Here is a 20,998-nt window from a genome sequence, read left to right as displayed (position 1 = left end):
TAACGTCCCAGCCAGTAAAGCCATAAAATGACTCTTTACTGCGCGCAGGCAAATCATGAGGGTGCCTTTACTTTTATGCTGATGTCATAAAATATGGATCTCTTCGGGTTAAATCAATCTAGAAACTAAAGGAACTTGAAGAATGTCTCTCTCGCTCCTTACTGACGCCAGTGCAGCCGATTTTTTTTTTTTTTTTTTTTTTTTTTTTTTTTTTTTTTTTTTTTTTTTTTTTTTTTTTTTTGAAGAGCTCAGAATTGTTCATTCGGTAGTCTTACCGATTCAACGTCTTGTCATCATTGCTCTTTTCCTTTTTTTTTTTTTTTTTTTTTTTTTTTTTTGTGTGTGTGTATGTGTGCGTGCGTTTGCGTGCGTGCGTTTGCGTGCGTGCGTGCGTTTGCGTGTGTGCGTTTGCGTGCGTTTGCGTGCGTGCGTGCAAATACGTATAAATTTATACTCATTCATTCACCTAAAACCTTATAAATATCCCATTACCCTTCGCCTTAACCAGGTACTTCAGAATCTTGCCAGAGTCGTGAGATTTAAATGGTCAGGAGACCAGAGAAAAGGTCAGAAAAAAAAGAAATAAAGAGAAAAGAAAGGTAAATCAAAGTGACATCCAGCACCGACCAAACACTTCCTGCCTTCCCCATGATTACAAAATCAAAGTCTTACGCCAACCCCGGAAGCCTCTAAATTCCAGCAAATTTAGCGAGATCTCAAGAGCCCAGAGGAAAAACTAAAGAGAGGAAGGAGGGAAGGATCGATAAGGCAGAGTGAGATCAATAGAAGCCAGTACATCCAATCCATCAAAGTGAAGTCCAGCACCAACAAGACCCCTCCTGCGTGGTTACAAAACCGGAGTCTTATGCCAACCCCAGAAACCTCATACTTCTAATAAATTAAGATCTCAAGTGACCAGAGGAAAAACTAAAGAGAGGAAGGAGGGAAGGATAGATAAAGAAAAGTGAGAACCACAGACACCAGCACCAACTGATTCAAGGGGCTGTGGGAGGGAGAGGGTACTTCTGTTGAGTTTCAGTAGATGCTGGTGCGACGGATCTGGCATGCATAAGGACCACCACCAAAGAGAGAAGCCGTCAACCGCGGTCCAGCAAAGCGAGCACCCCCCCCCCCCCCCCCCCACCCCCCCCGGAATCCCCAGGCCGCGGCAGCACCAAGGCCACCCCCAAGCCACCCGAGCGGACACCGGTCAGCGAGCCGACCCAGATACCCGGAACACCCCCGCCCCAGCCCCGGCCCACACCCCCGAGCCCAAGGCCGCAGAACGAGGCCCAGCGGGCCCCCACAGCGCCCCACCGGTCCCCAGCCCCCATCCCCCCACGACCCCCCCGCACCCCACCCAAACCCGCCATCCACCACGACCCAGGCCCCACCACCCCCGACCCCCAAACCCCCGAACACACCCCGACCCCCAGCACCCAACCCCCCACCCACCCATACCTCCACCCCCCCCCCCAAACAAGCCGCCCCCCCCCGACGGCCGCCACCCCCCCCCCCGCGAACCCGGCCCCCCGCGAGAACCCCCCACCCCCCCCCGGAAACCGGCACCGGGCAGCAGCGCAGAGAGGGAAGATGTGCCCACCCCACCTCCAGCCGCGCGAGATTTGCACCGCGGCGGGAGGGGGGAAGCAGAGGAGGAAGCACCAGGGGAGAAGGCGGGACACCAGAACACCGAGCCCGGTGGGGAGAGGCCCCGGTCGTCACGCCAGAGTACAAGTGACACCTAACCCTGTTACTGAGTCCGCCAGCTCGCCGACTGGCGAGCTCTACCCTTACACCGTGAATGTGGCCCCACCCAGTGTATATACAAGTGTGTGCGTGTGGTGCATTAAAATTGGGAGCAGGTGAGTCGGAGCAGAGGGAAAAAATTTCCCCTACTCCGACACACCCGTATCCCCCCCCAAAAAATGAATATGTATATGTGTGGTGCATTAAAAAAGGGAATGGAGGGACAAAGTGGTGGGGCAGGGACACAAATGGGGGGGACCACAGCGCTGCCAGGCACTGCAGTCCATCCCCTCTGATGGCTCCCCGCCCCAACTCACCCCTCCCCTTGGACGTGAGGTGCATTAAAATTGGAGGGGAGTTGAAGGGTGAAGACGGTGTTTCCACCCTTCCCCACCCCACCAAGAAATGTGTTGTGTGCCCTATGTGTATATTTACAAAGTGTATAGTGCAAGCTAGTGAAGTGAGTAAGAGGAGCGACCAGCGGGGCCTCACCCAACCCGGCGGGTGTAGGTGGCACGCCCGCCCCCCAGTGCAGCCGATTTTAACGTTAGCCACCACATGAATGATCGACATGAAACGCTATGTAAATTTCGGTCACATTGACCGCTTTTAAAAATCTAGAAAAAATATTTCTTTAATATTTATTTAACAGGGGATTATCTTGAGATTATGTGAACTGTTAGAAACATTTCATTACTCACTGAGTTTTACTGGTGAAAGCCATGTTAAAATCGAATTTAAAAATCTTCATATATTTAGTGTTTACTTATTTATTTGAAATTACAGTGGACCTCCGTATACTCACCTATTTTATTTTATTTTTTTATTTTTAAATGTTTGATGATAACACTGTAGGATACTTTGACCCATTTAAAACATATATATATATTTTTAAAGGTGCAAAAAATTCTAAGAATAAAATGTATTTTATAAAAATCTAAAAATATTTTTTTAATGGAAAAAGGCAAAAAAAAAAAAAGATTTAAGTTAAAACTAACTTAAGGTGTATAGCTTTGTCTATGGTATGTTTTGATTACTTGTTTTGATGCGATGCAACTGGAAGGTAGACATATTTCAGATTAAAATTTGAAATACCTGACATTTTTTGTGATACTGTAATAAAACACCAAAAGTTGGTCTTTCTATTGAGAAAGAGGAGAGATGGTCCCGAACAAACAAGGTCTTGATCAGAACATGCCCCCTTAAACGTAACATTGAGCTGCCTAGTGATCCCGAAAATACGGTTGAACTTGGGACATTACCTCATTTAATGAACCACACCAAATCTAATCACATGTAGAAAAAGACTGATGCGGTAAATTGTTATGACAGCACACTGACCGATCGCTAATAGATAAAGCATCGTTAAGCTGATGATTGATTTCAATGATGCATTATGGTAAATGGAGGGAAAGGGCGGAGCTTCGCTTGAATTGCTCCACCATTCCGACACTCAATATTTTACAGCAACCGTTATGTAGGGTAAAGGGATACATTCAACTGCAGCAAAAGCAACCATTTTGTTTGCTTGAAACTTTAGACTCATTTATATAGTTGAAAAATCCAGAATTCTGGATGTGTCCCAGGGTTATAATAGTTTGGGATTTTTCATTATAGTTAGCTTTTATTTTGTTTTGACTTCTGTTTTTTTAAATTCAGTTAATTAATTTTAATTAGTTCTTGGAGCAAGTTTGTGTATTTGTATTATATTTCGGGGGTTTTTAATGTTTAATGTAAAAAATTTATTTTTATTTATTTTAATATATGGAGTATTTGTTGAGTGCAAGATAAAAAATAAAAGGTTACTAAGAAATGTGTGATGCAATAAACAAATCTCTAACAACTGTTTGACCTTCTTCTGTATGGCTGTACAATACCGAAATACATTTAAATTGATGTATGTTTGTAGTTTTATAAACGTTAGATGTAGTTTCAGTTTGAGCTTTTTAAAAGTATTTTTGTTTGTTTTATTTTGTTAACGAAAATGTTTTTTCCAATTGCAGTACTTATTTTGTTAGTTTTCATTAACAATAATAACTTGGCTTGAATAGTGTCCAGATCTTAAGTTCCTCAAATTCCAAATCAATTTTTTATTTTATTTTATTTTTTTTATTTTATTTTATTTTTTTTATTTTAGTGGGTCCACGTATTTGGTGCCATCTCATGACAAAGCTCTCCAAATGTATTTGTTGAGCCCACTATTGACTCGGGGTCAGTGAAAGGCCAAAAGGATTATACAAAAGCCACTTTTCCATTTTGTAGCGTAAATGTGCCATGACATGATCCCCCCCCCCCCCCCCCCCCCCGGTTACGCTTGACCTTTTTACGGCCCCGCTGACGTCACGTGCTGTAACAAAAAAACAAAAAAAACAAAAAACCGGGACACTATTTGTACCAACCCCCAGCTGCGCGGTGCTCCTCGGCTCGGGTACGAGTTCTGTCCATTCGAGTGAGCTCTGGCATCACAAAAGGCGGCACTATACCTGACCTTCAGGAGTGGGCGCACTGATATATTGTACGTCTTGACCTACTTTAACGCAGTCTTCCTTAAGATGACAGCAGAAACACTTCCTCCCTTAAATTTTTTTTAAATTAAAAAAAAAACCAAAAAAAAAAAAAAAAAAAAAGCATACCACCACCTGCACACACACATTTGGTCTGTAAAAAAAGTGACCTGACATTCCTTCTTTACAGATGGATGGACATAATATGGGCGTTTCCTTGAGATGAAAGCACTCCTTCCAGAAGTTCTCCTAAATTATTTGTATTTGAGATCAACATCATGAAATACTTAAGAGGAAGATCTGAAACAAATGGGACCAAAGGAGAATGGACAATAGTGATCGTGACAAATAGGGTCAGAGATTACAGGCTGGGGTTTACATTAGACATATACAGTAGGAGTGTGACGATATATCGATATTGCGATACAGCATGATACTTATAGATTATCGATACGCCTACGCAAGTATCCCGATATTTTTAGTTAATAACCAGCCACTATAACGGCTCCACTGTTCATGACTTATTGAGCAATTACTTGGAGGGCCGCTAGGGGGAGCAACTTCCAAGAGTGGCGAGGAAATGGACGGAAGTCTTCAGGCGAAGAAGACTCATGAGCTTAGTTTGTAATTATTATTATTATTATTATTATTATTGTTATTATTATTATTTTCCATTACAAGTTCGGTCCCTGTACGACCGTTGCCAGAGTTTGGTCCGCATTGCCGGCAGTAAGTCGGATTCGTTTCCGGTGAGGGTCGGACTCCGCCAAGGTTGCCCTTTGTCACCGATTCTGTTCATAACTTTTATGGACAGAATTTCTAGGCGCAGCCGAGTGTGAAGCGGTTGGGATGAGGATCAGCACCTCCAAATCCGAGACCATGATCCTCAGTCGGAAAAGGGTGGAGTGTCGTCTGCAGGTCGGGGATGAGATCCTGCCCCAAGTGGAGGAGTTCAAGTATCTTGGGGTCTTGTTCACGAGTGAGGGTAGGATGGAGCGGGAGATCGACAGGCGGATCGGTGCAGCGTCTGCAGTGATGCGGACTCTGTATCGGTCCGTCGTGGTAAAGAAAGAGCTGAGCCAAAAGGCAAAGCTCTCGATTTACCGGTCGATCTACGTTCCGACCCTCACCTATGGTCACGAGCTGTGGGTCGTGACCGAAAGAACGAGATCCCGGATACAAGCGGCCGAAATGAGTTTCCTCCGCAGGGTGTCCAGGCGCTCCCTTAGAGATAGGGTGAGAAGCTCGGTCATCCGGGAGGGACTCAGAGTCAAGCCGCTAATCCTCCGCGTTGAGAGGAGCCAGCTGAGGTGGCTCGGGCATCTGGTTCGGATGCCTCCTGGACACCTCCCTGGGGAGGTGTTCCGGGCATGTCCCACCGGTGGGAGGCCCCGGGGGCGACCCAGGACACGCTGGAGAGACTACGTCTCTCGGCTGGCCTGGGAACGCCTTGGGATCCCACCGGAGGAGCTGGTTGAAGTGGCTGGGGAGAGGGAAGTCTGGGTTTCCCTCCTGAAGCTGCTGCCCCCGCGACCCGACCCCGGATAAGCGGAAGAAGATGGATGGATTATTTTCCATCCAATTTCTTAACCACTTGCTCCTCACAAGGTCGCAGGGAGTGCTGGAGCCTTTCCCAGCTGGCTTCGGGCAGTAGGCGGGGTACACCCTGAACTGGTTGCCAGCCAATCGCAGTATTATTATTATTGCTATTATTACTATATATATATATATATATATATATATATATATATATATATATATATATATATATATAAATAATGTTTTTTAATTTATATTTTTATATATTTATATTTATATTATTTTTATTATTATTCATTGATATGTATTATTATTATTATTATTATTATTATTATTATTATTTTAATCATAGATTATGAATTTATTACCTGAGCAATATATCAATAATTGCAGTATTGTCATAGTGTGAGATAATCATTATCGTGAGGCTTGTATCGCATATCGTATCGTGAGTTAGCTAGAGGTTCCCACCCCTAATATACAATGTGTGAACATATGCATGATATCACTAAGCAGTGATGCAATGCGTTGGGTAGCAACTGTTGCTCATGGCTTTTAGAATCTATACAGTACTGTCTTTAGATGTGACTGATTTTAATGCTGGATTTTTTGTAGCGGCTATTTTGATGCTGCATGATTTGTATTTTTGGGCGGTGAACTCAACTCACTTCACAACAAGCAGCAGTTTAGCCAAGTGCTTGCTTCAAGTTGTTTAATAAGTTAACTGTCGACTAAACATAAAACAAAGAGTTCAATGTGCATTGAAAAACAACCTCTTATGTGTTTTCTTACAGGAACATCAGTTAGCTTAATGCTAACACACACAATGCACAACTCCGTAGCTGTAGACAAGCTAATAAAACATTCAGTTTAGCTTAGCTAAGGAACTATATATTAGGGCATGAGTCAATAGGGATTTTTTTTAAGCTGATAACTATTCTAACATTTAAGAGAAAAAAATTCAGATAACCAATATTGTATGCCACCTTTTGTACGCCACATTTAGCGACGTACAGCATCAAAGCAATTGGTCCTCATAGTGATGCGGTTACAAAAGGCTTTCTTTTGTACTTCTCAATCTTATATTCCTCCCTGCTCAGCCTCATGAAAAGCGTGAGCGGAAAGGGGGGAAAAAAAAATGTTGAGAATGTTCATCGTGTAGCAAAAGGATGGCGGGACAAGCTCGAGCCAGCAGGGTTCCTTTCACAGGCAACCGGTTTCAATGGACGCTGACGACGTGGAAGCTCTGCCAGGCAGCTGACAGCTGTGTCTGCTTTTGTCTGTTTTGTTCGGATAGTGGTTTTCAACTCATCCGAATGGACGTGTTTTGCTCAAAAGCGGTCCCAGCTTTGAGGACTATTACATCGATGAAAAAACCCCCACATCAAATGATGAACTGGAATGTTTGCACACTATATTAGCATAAGATTTCTTTAAAAAATAAAATAACTTCATTTTCAAAAGATACTTAATTCTTGGGGGGAAAAAAAACTTTAAAGAAAATTAGAATGCTACTATTGTAAGATTACTTGGAAAAAAAAAATATCGGTACTACCGGTAATTAAAAAAAATAATAACAAAAATAAATAAATAAAAAAAATACGATTTTATTCTCAAAACATAATGATGCTCAAAAAGAAAGGAAAAGAAAAAAAAGAAAAAAAAAAAGACTACCTATACAAATTGATTCCCCCCAAAAATATGACTTGATTCTGGAAAACAAAACAAAGACACATAAAATTTGACTTTATTCTCGTAAAAGTATATTATTGTAGAAAAAAAATAAAAATAATAAAAAATACAATAAAATAATAATACTAATAATAATAATAATAATAATAAATATACATTTTTTATGCTCATAGAATTATTTTCTATACATTTTATCCATTATTATTATTATTATTATTATTATTATCATCATCATCATATTAAAAAACAGACTAGCCTTAAAAATTACAAATTTGTTTTAAGAATGCAACTTTTTAAAATTACTTTATACTTGAAAAAGCAGATTTTTGGGTGGTGTGGAAAATACACCTATTTTATTAAAAACGTACAAATTTCATCTCAAGAAAATAAATACAACTTTTCGTCAAATCAACATGACCTATCTTGAAAAATGACTTGTTAAAAAACAACAAAAAAACTAAACTTGTTCCTATAAAAATATACCATTTGATTCTCGAAAAACTATGATTGATGACAATTTTGGCAAAAAAAAAAAAAATGACTTTGTTTTCTGTTAATATTTAACTTTTTCGCATAGCGATCCTACCTTACAGCTGTAGGGCGCTTCGCCGAGGTCGATCCCATCTTTGGCCAGTTTATCTCGGATGAGCACCTTGAGCTTGAGTTTGGGATAGGTGACAAAGTCATTACAATCTGTCAATCTCGGGTCGTGGTTTCCAGGACAGGACGGGCGGTGTGTCCCTCCAACCCGGTTCTCCGGCCCGCCCCGGTCCTTCAACCCATCCTGATTCTCTGTCTCCTGTCGAGGTTCCAGGGTGAAGTAGTACCCAGGCGCTTTCCTGCCATCTGAGTCCCTCAGCTTCCGGACAGCGGCCAGCAGCCGGTGGCGGTGGTACTCCACCCGGACCCCGATGGCATCCAGGTCGGGCCCGCCGATCTGCTTGCAGACCTCCAGGTCATCGTAGCCATTGTCCAGGAAGGCCTCCATGTACTGGGCCAGGTGGAGCCTGGAGAGCCACTCCAGCACCAGGTTGGGGCCCTGGCTCATCCTGGCTATGCAAGGTGCACCTAGCCCACCACCATCACAAAGTCCTGCATTGAATCAAAGGCTGTAGACATGCAAGTGTACACGCAGACCTTTAGGGCCAGCTGAAAGCATCCTGGAAAAAAAAATGTCCATCTGAATGAAGTTGACGCCGATCTGTGAGAACTCTCGCTACACTCACCTTGTACATCTCAAGGCTAAAAAAGTAACACCTGCTTCGGGTTATATTCCGGCGTTCTCATTAAACCGAAATCAAAACGGATTTGTCGGCGTCGGTCACTTTTTTTTAAACGCTGAAAACCATCTCGAGGCGACTGGCAGCTCCGTTCGGCCCGAGTCTCGTGAGGAAGTGTAGCAATTCCTGGACAAACCTCCACATGGGAGATTAAGCACCAGCAAAATTTAACACGGGGCAGCGTGATAAGGCGTCTTTACATACGCCGAATTCATCGGCGCCAAAAATAAAATACAATTAAAAAAATAAAGAAAGAAAAGAAACGTGGAGCCAGACACGACGCGTAGGTAGCGAAAATTGACCAGCAAGAACGAAACAGGACAAAACGGCGGTTTAAAACTTATCTTCAGCTCTCCAACGGGACTCGTCGCGTCTTTTTAGTTGGTCTCCGAATTCAACTTTGCTCGCTCATCTCCCTCCGCCGCGGTCACCGCCAAGTGGAGGATGACGACGAGGACGCCGATGCTCTGTTTCATGTGCTGTACTTGGATGGAGAGCGTTTTATCCAGCCGGCTGGACGAGAGGAGGCGAGTGCTTTTGGCGCCGCCCGCAGAGTATTCTGGGAACTGTAGGCCAAAAGCGGTCAATAGTTTGAAAGCAAATGTGAAAGTTTAGCACAAGAAATGGAATGAAACGCTAAATAAAATACAATCTATAATAAAATGACAACAAATTACAACCAGAACACAAGTTGAACATTAACACAATAAGAAATAAAATACCTTATATTTAATCAAATAAAAAATACAAAATAAATGAAAAGAAACAAAGTAGCATGAAAAAATTAAACTTAGCTTTTTTAAATTAAAAAAGTAACAGTTCCCCTAAAATTGTATTTTAAATTCATTTCATTCTTGTAAGAATGTAATTACTTTCAAAAGGTGAGTACCTTACTATTACAACTTTTTCTTTTAACTGCTTTTAGTAAAATTGACTTGAGTTTTGTTTGACAAAACTAAAAATGAATTTCTACTGATACAACACACATTAAAAAAATAGTAGCACTTTACTTTCAAAAGATAACAAATTGCCCTTTACCCTCAGTTCTCCTAAATTGGCTATTCTTATAATAAATAAATAAATAAAACTCTTGTAAAACTGTGTTGCCCCAAAATAGGATATTTTTTTCTCTTGAGAAAAAAAAAAAGACATCTATTTTTCACAAAAAAAGCAAAAGAAGAAAATAAGACACAAAAGCAAGTTTTTTTTAAACATTTATTTTACATTGCACTATATATATATATATATATATATATATATATATGGTATCTACAGTCTAATTTGTGGCAGCAGATTAAGTCAGGACATCCATGGGAAGTTCATCTTTAATAAAACTGTACAAAAATGAGAAAATACTGCAACTCCACAGATATTCATCCCAGAAGACAGAGACGAAAAAGGATGTATGACGGATGGATGGGGGCTCAGAATCAGAACTGCGCCCCCCCCTTTGCACAGTGCTGTAAAGCCGAGCTAAAGCCTTTATGCAGCAGCGCGTACGCAAAAACCAGGAAACCTCGCACGCGCACGTACACACCATCAAATGTAAACGTCTCATTGATGCGTTTGTTTCTTGTGGGTAAATACAAATGTCGGGATAATACGCGTTTGTAAACACTTACGATCATGCATCCGTCAATGTGCGACGAGATTACGGGCAACCCCACTTTTGTAGCATTTGAAAAGGCGAGGCCACAAAAGGTGGGAAATATTGACGTACGTGTGTCTGATGAGAGAACAAAAATTCATTCCATCCTAAATAATGACATTAAAGGTACTCCTTTGGACACACCTGAAAAACAAACCTGATCATTATAATAAGCAAATGACAGATTGGCAAATGACATATAGAGACAAGCATAGATAGGTTCTGACGTGTTTTGGTCCTCTCACAACAACAAAAAAGTAGAAAAAATAGTGCAAAACGCACATTACATGGCTGCTGCTTGGCATGGGTTTGTCAGTGGCTTTAAAAATATGCTTCTTTGAGTCGTTTTTGGCGTGAATGATTTGGTGATGGCCGATGGGGGAGAAAAAACAACAACAAAAAAACGGGGGAAAAAAAAAATCCAAACAGTGTTGTACTTATGAGAATTTCCCCAAACTTTTTACAGAGAAAAAGCAGAATAAAGAGCCTTTTTTGAGTGTGTCTGATCAAAAATCCACAGTCATCGTATCTACAACTTCTTACAGCACCGCAAAAAAATCTTATGGCAAATATGTGGACTACAATTCTTCTTTTTTTTTTTTTTTTGAAGTGCAATACTATTTAGATGGGAGAAATCCAGAGTCATCCTATTTCATATCATTTCCCCCAGTTTTATACCAACAAAATGGTGAAATAAAAGAATGAAAAAAATAATAATAATAAAAAAATACATCCAAAGAGTAACTTTCTATGCAAAATATACTTTTTTTTTTTTTCTTTTTCTTTTTAAATTGTGACTGATTGTACGGGGAAAAAGGCCAGTAAAAAAATAAAATGGTGTCATATCTTATTTCTCCCAACTTTCTATTATCAAACTATGTGGAGTTGAGAGGGATATTTTTTTGTATTTTTTTTTGGTCATGTGACTGATTAGTGAGAATTTTTTTTCCTTTAAATTTGCCTCAACTTCCAACAACAAATATACATCAAATATAAATCATCCAGCTGATTAATGATTGATCAGCCTAGCCCTACTTTTAATTGTCAATTAAACTTGTTTTTTCATCCCTCTTTTTTTTGTGGGGGTATGCGCAATTAGGCGGGAAAAAAATAATAAAAAAATCCAAAGTGCTTTGTCATGTTTCCGTGAATGGCCCCGAAACTTATTACACCAAATATAGGGACAAACAAAAGAGGAGATAAATAATATTCAAGACTCTGAAATTAATCTCTTTGGTGTTTCACAGAAGAAGATGGCCGTAATATCACATCAAGTTTGAGCCGTTTTCGTTATTTACAAATATTTGGCAGCGACAAGCACAAACAAACAAAAAGAAACAAAGATGTACGCAAATAGCAGCTTGAAGAAGAGTCAAGACAAAGCAATGGAGTAAATACAGGGTCCATACATACACACATCCCTGAATATATGTATGCTCGCAAACACGCGGCTAAACAGCTAGCTTAGCATAGACGCGTCAGCAAAGGCAGAAAAGAGAACTTATGCTGAGTGACAATGACCGACTGTGGAGCGATCGGTCATTAAAACAAAAAAAACAAAACAAAACAAAAAAACTTGCCTGATCACCACCGTAGAGTGAGAATTGTAACCAAAATATACATTTTCGCAATGTAATCCTCCTCACATAAAAGCCCTGTGAATACAGTGAATACCGTCAGGCTGTTTCCAGTGTACTTCATAGCCCCTTTCACCCTGCATATATGGCAATTTTATGCATTTTTTTTTGTAGACTGCCACAGAATGCCGTCCTACCAGCGATTGAAGCCTCTTTCACACTGAGTGTGCCTTTAAAAAAAAAAAAAAAAAAAAAAAAAAAAAAAAAAAAAAAGGGGGGGGGGAGCATCAATACAGTGCAAGGAGATCTAGTATTTATCTGCCAAATCTCCAGAAATGTCACAGCATTTCTGAGAACTTTCCCCAACTTAAAAAGAAAAAAGGATGACCATGTTGTCATATTTCGGAGAATTTTCTCCAATGTCCTAGATTGGATATGGGAACTAAATTGCTCCTTTTTTTTTAATTGTTGTTTTCCACAAGTGATTAAGTGGGCATTTTGCAGGATCTCCAGGTGAAAGAGGCTTCAATGTAAACATCTCCAGAAATTATCTCTTTTTTTTCATTTTTTTAAGTGTGCAATTATTTCATAATTAATACAAAGTAATGCCCAGCTAACAAACTTCTTGTGTGTCATGATAAATATTCAAACAAACTTCTCGCGTGCCCTGATAATCAAATAAATTTGATAAATAACCCAATAAACATCTCGTGTATTCTGATAATCAACAAAACTTCTCCTATGGATCAATAATTTAACAGAGCTTCTCGCGTGTCCTGATAAATAATCCTCACAAATGTCTCATTTTTCCTGATAAACAAGCTAAGAAATTATATTGTGATAAACCTTCTAATAAACTTCCCCCGTGCCCTGATAATCTAATAAACTTCTTGCGTGTCCTGATAAATAATCAAAATTAAAATCAAAGCAAAGAGACAACTTCTTTTTTTTTTTTTTTTTTTGTAAAAGTTGATGAACTAGTCTCCTACCAGCCCTTAATTGGTAGGAGATTCATCAGCTCCAGCTTCATATTCGTAAGTGCTTCAAAATGGCCGTTTCCTCACACAGAAGACAAAACAAAGACTGAATCCTTCCGACAGACACAAACAAACTTCAATGATTGGACGTGAAGGATGGGGGAAAAAGGTCACAAGGCGGGATGGTCAGACTTTTACTCCTCATTTAGGTCCTTCAGCCGGCGAGGCGATGCAGAGCGAAGTAACGGCAAAAAAAAAAAATTATAATAATAATAATAATAATAAAAAAAAAAAAAAGGAAAAGCCCAGGAAAACCATTGCCCACTCGTAGAGAATTAGAGAAGACAAGGATGACAAAAGATCTGCAGCTCCTCCGCCATATTGGTGTGTGTATGTTTGTGGTTGCCTGCGTGATTACAGAGTCCACAGTCCGTCCTCATCCTGGCCTTGCCCGCCATCATCAGAACTGGTACCACTTCTTGTCTTTGTACTTTAGCATCATCTGAAAGGGGGGAACAAAACATCAAGTAAACTACATGCCACCATTATAAACGCCACCTGATGAGGGCATTTCAGAAATTAAAGTTCAAACCAAGTTAAAAATATTTATCTGCAAACGACACCAAGCTATACCTCACATAAAAAAATCTTGATGACCGCATTCCAAATCTTGGAATGAGCACTTTCCACATCTTTAATGATATCTCTATGTCCTGGCATCAGTAATAATTTTGTTGATGAAAAATGTTCGTCATAATTTGTCACAAATTTTTTTCCCCCCCGGCGAAAATTAAACGAAAATTAACTTATTTGCTCTAAAAAATGTATAAATATGTTCTATTTTAAATATTTTAAGTGTCCCAAAGACGTATTTATACGTTGTTTATTTTTATGTTAGAGCATAGATATAAGCCTCTCAACTGCAAAGAACGTTTGAAGAAATGGTAGTTATTACACAAAAGGCCAGCAGGTGGCAGCGGAGCAAAGGAGATCAACCAGGGCCATGTTAGAAAAAAGCTCTATTACTCAATTTTAAATAGATTTGTGAATAATGCTGAAACTTAGCTATATTCTAATGCTAATTGCTGTAAAACGGAAACAGATAGAAATATGCTTTTTTTTCCCCCGAAGAGACTTTAATCTTTCTTTTGGTAGGTTCCATGTTTTTATAGCAATAGAACACAATATTCTGTGGGCCTTGCAAAATCAATCAAAATCCAGTAAAACAGCCGGGAGCGAAGGGGATTGTTTCTGTGAAAATGGCTGCGAGTGAATGAGTTAAAACAGAAGCCATTCATTGAGATGATAGCGATGACTAAAACTGACCAACAATTTCGTCAATGACTAAAACGAAAATGAAAACAACACAGTGACAAAATTTCAGACAATCCAATCAGAAGGAACAAAATGCAGGAACCACTTAGAAACTGTTCAATGTTCACTGCACCTGATTTAATATTTAAACATATTTACATTCATTGTGCAGCTGTAAGATTAATCTCAAGCAATTATGAACTTTTTTTTTTAATTAGGTGAAAATTAAGTTATATTATTGTCTGTTCAACATGTTTCATTGAAACAGTTAATAAAGAGTTATATTAAATGTCTTGCATGTCAACTGTCAATTTAGTCGACTAAAATTGCTTCTTTCGTCGACTAAAATTGGATTAAACCAAAAATACAATCAGATGACTAAATTATGACTAAAACTTTAATTAATTTTAGTCAAAAGACTAAAACTAAATTAAAATTTCTTGTCAAAATTAACACTGCCTGGCACGATGACATAATGTCCTTTTGTCGCCAAAAAAAAAAAAAAATAAATAAATAGCACAGAGCGTACGTGATGAGCGTGCTTGGAGAAGGATTCCGCGCTGGCCATCATGGCGGCCGTCCTCTCCTCCAGCTCGCCTAGTTTCTGCCCTCGCTCGTCCAGCGCTACCCGTGCGCGGGCCAGGTCGCCCACCACACCTGACGCCGCGCCTTTCATCCCCTCCATGTTGCCCGGGCCGGGGATGTGCTGGGCCAGGCTGCGGGAGGCCTTCCCGGATGCCGTTTCGCCGACTGCCGAAAAATAAAAAACATCCGTAAATAAAGGTACAGATATTTATATTTCGATGAACAGGGTCATTCATTTGAAGCACTCACAGAGATCTTCCCGATCCAGAGATTGAGCTCCTCCACCAAAAAGGCCTTTGAAGAAACCTCTGTTGGGAGCTTCTGGGGTCTCCACTGGTGTGAACAACTCACTCAGCATCTCCTAAAAAGGACACGCAACATGTTAATGTCTTTTACACATACAGGGTGCCTACAAGTTAAATTTAAAACTATTTTAGTCTTTTTAATTCCATTTGACAAGACTTGTATTTATCACAACTACAGCCTCCGTTGGCTTAATGACGTCAACATAGGTACGGTACCGGTACTGTACCTACATGGGCTGAAAAGCCACTTTGCCAGAAAGAAGCCATGACTCCAGAAGAGAAAAAAAACAAAACACAGATTACAGTTCGAAAATGCACTCAGGAACAAAGATCATAAATTTTAGAGATATGGCTAACGAAAGCTTTGTTCTTGTTTGTTACCTTATTCTTTACTGCAAAACTGATATTTATGTACAGCACTTTGTATACAGCAATGCCTGTTCTTAAAGCGCTTTATAAATAAAGTTGAGCTGAGTTGAGTTGAGTAAGCAAACTTTTGGTTTCAACTGTGGATGTATAATGTAACATTTAATGTCTATAAACCTCCAGTTTAACATATTCACGTCAAATGTATTGTTTATAGACCCCTAATGTATTGTATTTACATATTTAATGCTCTATACATCACTAATGGACAATATTTAGATTATATTGTCTTTACAACCTAATGTACCATACCTAACACCTAGCATACATACACTGGTCTTGCTATGCACGTCTTGGCCTCTTAGGGGCAGTGTGGGGCACACATGCAGATAACTTAATCAGTTCAAAGACCGGAAGAAATTTTTTTTTTGCATGGATTTATTATTAGATAGCCGATCGCCCATACACATGCCCGTGCAAGCCGTTGAAGTCACAGGGCGGCCATCTTGCTCCTCCCATCTCGCAAGCAGACTACTGTATAGACATCATTAAGCATATAATTTATAAATGTATTTAAGGCACGTTGTAAAATGTCTGAAGTCCTCTTGTTTATCCATCCATCCATCCACTTTCTTGATTGCTTATTCCTCACAAGGGTCATTGGAGCCTATCTCAGCCGGCTCTGGGCAGTAGGCGAGGTACACTCTGAATTGGTTGCCAGCCAATCGCAGGGCACACAGAGACGAACAACCATCCCCACTCACAAGCACACCGAGGGACAATTCGGAGCACCCAATTAACCTGCCATGCATGTCTTTGGAATGTGGGAGGTTGACCGGAGTACCCGGAGAAGACCCCTCTTGTTTATGTTTAACAAATTTAAAACATATACTATTTCTACTAAGTACTGTCTAAAATGTTCTCCATTTTCGATATTGTAAATGTATAGGACCGTATGCCGAGAAACGTTTATTGGGAGGAGCAATATGGCTGCTTTGCGACTTCAAAAGTCTTGGCCTATCGGCTATCCAGTCATATAGTCAAGGTCAGTGAACAGCATTCATATAAACCTTTTCCACAGCGTAGGGAGAAAATGCCTGCTTACTGTCATTTATTTTGTGTTGATCCTTAGAATTTGTTGTGTGTGTGTGTCTGTTGATCAGGGCAGATATGTTTCACTTCTTTCTGTCCCTTTTCATTTCTTATTTAAAGAATGAAATGAAAATTTCGATTTGAATTGAAAATATGTCGGCGAGTATTGTTATTGTTTTGAAAGACGGAAACTGCAAAAAATGTATGCCAACGTGAAGGGTGCATACTTACCGTCCTCCAGGGAATATGACCCCACTGAGCAGAACAGCATTTGGCCAACATAAGGCCTGTTTTAATAGACTGTGACCCTAATAGACAGACACCATTTGATGCATCAACGGTACCTGCAGGTTGTCACAGGTCTCCTGGCTGTAAGTGATCCGCTGCACCTCCGTGGGGGAGGTGAGGTACAGCGCCTGGCCCAGATTAGAGAAGCAGAACGTCCGCGCTATCCGCATGTCCGTCAGCGGCAGGTAGTTGACGTCCAGGAGGGGCCGCAGACTCGGCAAGCTGCAAGACGGCACGGAAAATCCTTATGATCCAATTTTTCTTTAATTTTTATTATTATTTTAGTAGTATTTATTTTATTATTCTCGATATTTATTTCTTTATTATTATTATTATTATTATTCTTTTCTGATTAAGTCTATCGTAGATTATCGTGGATTTATTACTTGAGCAATATATCGATAATCGCGGTATCGTCATATCGTGAGATAATCATTATCGTGAGGCTTGTATCGCATATCGTATCGCATCGTGAGGTACCCAGAGGTTCCACACATTCACATACCTGAGCGTCATGATGTGCCCGTTGGCACAGAAGCAGGCGATGCAGTTGGCTCCGGCCATCTCCACCACGTCCGCCCTCAGCACGAAGGACGACTCTGTGATGTTGTGTTTGTAGACGCGCGTCTGCGACGGCATGGCCACCACCTTGGCCTGCTTCTCCGAGCACAGGACGGCGAACTGCGAGTCGTGGCCCTCCTGCGACGAAGGCGGCGACGCCGGCCGGCGCCAGCGGCTCTTTTCCTTCTCCTTCTCCTCGTCGGAGGCGTTGGGATCATACCATGGCTCGTAGGAGGCGGGCAGCAGGGTGCCGGCGGCGTCCAGCAGGGCCATTGTTAAGACGCCTCCTTTGAGTCTGGCCACCGTGCCTTCAAATGTCAACGTATCATATTTATATTACGTTGAATGTAGATTGCATTAGAGGTGTGTCTACAGGGTACGTGAGGTCACAAACATATTATTATCAAGAAATGTTTAAGGTTGACTCCCGCTTTAAGTATCTATAAACCTTAAATGTACTTCAATTGTTATATTTAATGCAGTGCTGTATTAACGCAGATTAATCACTTAATTTTGACCACAGTTTATTCTTTATCTTGACAATGGATGGCTACGTTAAAGGTATCACAGGTTGTGTTTGAGAAATTAACATAACTACCTACCAGTACATTGATTTAATTGATTTATTTGTTCATTTTTCCTTTCGGACAGCATTGTGACAATCAAACATTTCATCATACAATTTTGACATATAATAACCAAAAAGAAAAAGGGCTGGCAGGAAGAAGCATAAAGCTTACATGCATTAAAGTAAAGCATTTCATAAATGTTTGTGTATGACATTCAGAACATTTGTTTATGTCAAAATATTGGGGTCATTTTTTTCCATTTTAAATTATGCAAGTAACTGATTAGAAAAAGGAGGATGCGCGTGTGCAGTAGGGATGTAACGATAAACGTGATATGAACACTGCCACAATATCGTCGTCGTCAGGTTCACAATATTTAAATGCAACACATCTGTTCAAAAAGTCAGGTTGATTTCCATTTGTACAGTTCTAGCACCCTCTTGTGGCTAGTTTTTTCTTTTTTAGTGTAGTTGAATTTTCACGCAGCATGTTTTGGCCCTTCTATATTCAAAATCCACACTAATTGTCAGATGAAGGGGCATGTAATATGCCTGTAAATCGAGTAGTGATAGACTGATGTGTTTTTTTCAAGGCCGATACGATACATATTATTAGTAGTCAAGGAGGCCGATAACTGATATTTCAAGCAGATATTATTTGCAGTAAAATATTTTTCATTTTTTAAAATTGAAACTATTGACAGATTTGTTTAAAAAAATCTGACAAAAATTGCAGGGAGCTTCCAGGGTCATTAGCATGTGTTAGGCTAAATCTAAAATTAATAAATAAATGAATAAATAAAAATTAAAAAGCAAGTAAATAGATCCCTAAAAATTTCTACTGTAAATGTTTTTTTTTATTTGTTTGTTTTATAAAATTTATACATAATTTTGTGATTTATTTTTATTATTAAAAAGTGTAGGGAGTTCCTAACAACATACTAATAATAAAACATAATAACATAACTGATTTTTTTTTTTTTTTTTTTTTACAATATTGTGACCTTTTTTAAATATCGCCAACCTCGCCATATTCATATTGTTTCGTGATATTTGGATATCGTTACATCCCAAATGTGCAGTAGATCAAAAATGTTCAACACGTCCTCATAACATTCAATGTCGAAAGAATGAACACATAACAGGTGCTCTTCAAATTTAGTGGGTAAAAAAAATGTTGATAAAAAAAGCCTTTTTAATTTAGTGATTCATCAAAATTCTAAAATGTGATTAATCTGATTGAAAAATGTAATCGTTTGACAGCTCTAATTTAATGTCTATATACCTTTAATGTACCAAAACTCCCATTTATTTACATCATATTTAAAGTCCATACACCTCATTTAGATCAAATTTCATATCTATACACTTCAAACAGAACTTATAATTCCATCATAATTACCGCAGGAGGAGATGCCAACCGGCTGCACGAGCCTCTGCTCGTCGCCAGCGGGCAGGCTGAGGGCCACCAACATGACGGAGCCCTGGGTGGTGCCCAGCAGCACGCAGGGGCTGGGCACGCCGTCCGCCGACTTCCGGGAGAAGGTCTCGCAGAAGCAGAAGGCGCAGATGGCCTCGCGGGACTCCCTGTCGATGCTGGTCACGCTGGAACTGCGAGAGCGGCTGAACGAGTTGTCCTTGGAATCTGCATGGAAAAGGGAGGAAGAAGAAGAGGAGGCAGATTTTAGAGTTGGAGTAGTAAGCCTTTTGGGACATGAAAACTTAAAAGAGTTGGGCAGATTTTCACTGTGTTTACTGTACAAATAGTTATCTTTGATTTTCATTTCTGTTCAATATGGGCAAAGGTCTGCAGAGAAAATCCAAAAGGCTTAAAGATTGAACCAAAGTGACCCAATAAGAGGACAAAAACAAATTCTTTTTTCATTTTTCCAAGGAGACGCTGAAAAGAGAAAAGAATATTATGCATGAAATAGGGCTGTGCAATTAATCGAAATTCAATTATAATTTAAATTTCAATTATTACACTCCATAATTACAAAATCCGCATAATCGTAAAAAAAAATATATACATTAACTCTAATTTTTGAGTTGTTCAAATTTAGACATTTGCATCTTTTGAAATTTTAAAAATACTAATTTAATAAATGTTGCTTCATCCAAAAGGAACCCTTATGCATCAAATAACTATCTGAAAAATATTTGGAAGATTTGTATTTGTCTTAATATTCTTTATTTGTTTTTTACATTTAAACATTTTTCTCTTTCTTATGCAAAAAATAAATGATGGTCCTACTGCACAGTGCACAAGCTGCACTACAACTTCAAGTTTTTGCCAACATAAATAAATAAATCAATATATATTAAATATATATTATTAGAAATTCTGTTTGATCCAAATAAAAGCAACATACATTATAATAGTGCTTCATTTTTTTTAAGTCTTAATATTTTTAAATGCTTAAACATTTTCTTGTTTTGTGCCAAAAAATACTCATTTTCAAGTCTTGTTTTTTCTTTTTTGCGTATGTGCTTTTTAAGTTGGAATATAGTGTGAATGTGAGTTATATATTTGAGAAAGCTGTAACAGACAGAAAAAGAAAAGTATTTTTCCGGAGAAATGTATAGTTATTTTTAAGGAAAAGTGGGGGAAAAAAACAAAAAAAAAACTTATCGAAATAGAAAAGCGTTGCATTTTTAGAGATTAAAATTTGGCATAAAATGTGTTAAAAAAAATCAATTATATGACATATGATCATTTAATCTTATACACTTGAAATAAAAATTTAAAAAACATTGTTCTTTTTGTATTTTTCCCCTTTTCTGCGTAGTCTCAATCCCCACTTTAGTGTACACCACTTTTTGCGCTTTCATTTTGGACAACCAATTTGAATGGCTGTCTTTGCTGCAGTCCCACATGGCAACAATAAACAACCAAAAGAACCTGCAGGAACGGTCACAAAAGAGCACCAGCAGCAAGCCAATGGGGCAAAAA

The 20,998-nt window shown here is 39.4% G+C and overlaps 2 protein-coding genes across 8 annotated transcripts in view; both read right to left on the bottom strand.

Annotated features, from left to right (window-relative positions):
- Positions 1 to 9,277, bottom strand: part of LOC144032041 (SAM and SH3 domain-containing protein 1-like) — a 32,603-nt gene extending 23,326 nt beyond the window's left edge. Inside the window, exons 1-2 of one of the 2 annotated variants that reach the window (XM_077539687.1) lie at positions 8,711 to 9,277; positions 8,071 to 8,593 (exon numbers count right to left, since the gene is read on the bottom strand). In XM_077539687.1, coding sequence (XP_077395813.1) covers positions 8,071 to 8,532 — 462 coding nt within the window. In that variant the 5' untranslated portion in view covers positions 8,533 to 8,593; positions 8,711 to 9,277. Of the gene's footprint in view, positions 1 to 8,070 lie in introns of both variants that reach the window. The other variant, XM_077539686.1, reaches the window with a different exon arrangement.
- Positions 9,278 to 10,073: 796 nt separating this feature from the next.
- stxbp5b (syntaxin binding protein 5b (tomosyn)) overlaps positions 10,074 to 20,998 on the bottom strand; it is a 34,250-nt gene continuing 23,325 nt past the window's right edge. For all 6 annotated transcript variants that reach the window (XM_077538231.1, XM_077538233.1, XM_077538234.1 and 3 more), the window contains 6 exons: positions 19,448 to 19,690; positions 17,422 to 17,785; positions 16,973 to 17,138; positions 15,115 to 15,226; positions 14,810 to 15,030; positions 10,074 to 13,468 (listed from right to left, as the gene is read on the bottom strand). In XM_077538231.1, the coding sequence (XP_077394357.1) occupies positions 13,427 to 13,468; positions 14,810 to 15,030; positions 15,115 to 15,226; positions 16,973 to 17,138; positions 17,422 to 17,785; positions 19,448 to 19,690 (1,148 nt within the window). In that variant the 3' untranslated portion in view covers positions 10,074 to 13,426. The remainder of the gene's footprint in view (positions 13,469 to 14,809; positions 15,031 to 15,114; positions 15,227 to 16,972; positions 17,139 to 17,421; positions 17,786 to 19,447; positions 19,691 to 20,998) is intronic.

The sequence above is a fragment of the Festucalex cinctus genome, chromosome 12 (genome assembly GCF_051991245.1).
Source record: "Festucalex cinctus isolate MCC-2025b chromosome 12, RoL_Fcin_1.0, whole genome shotgun sequence".
Classification (NCBI taxonomy): domain Eukaryota; kingdom Metazoa; phylum Chordata; class Actinopteri; order Syngnathiformes; family Syngnathidae; genus Festucalex; species Festucalex cinctus.
This window is presented reverse-complemented; position numbering and strand designations above follow the sequence as displayed.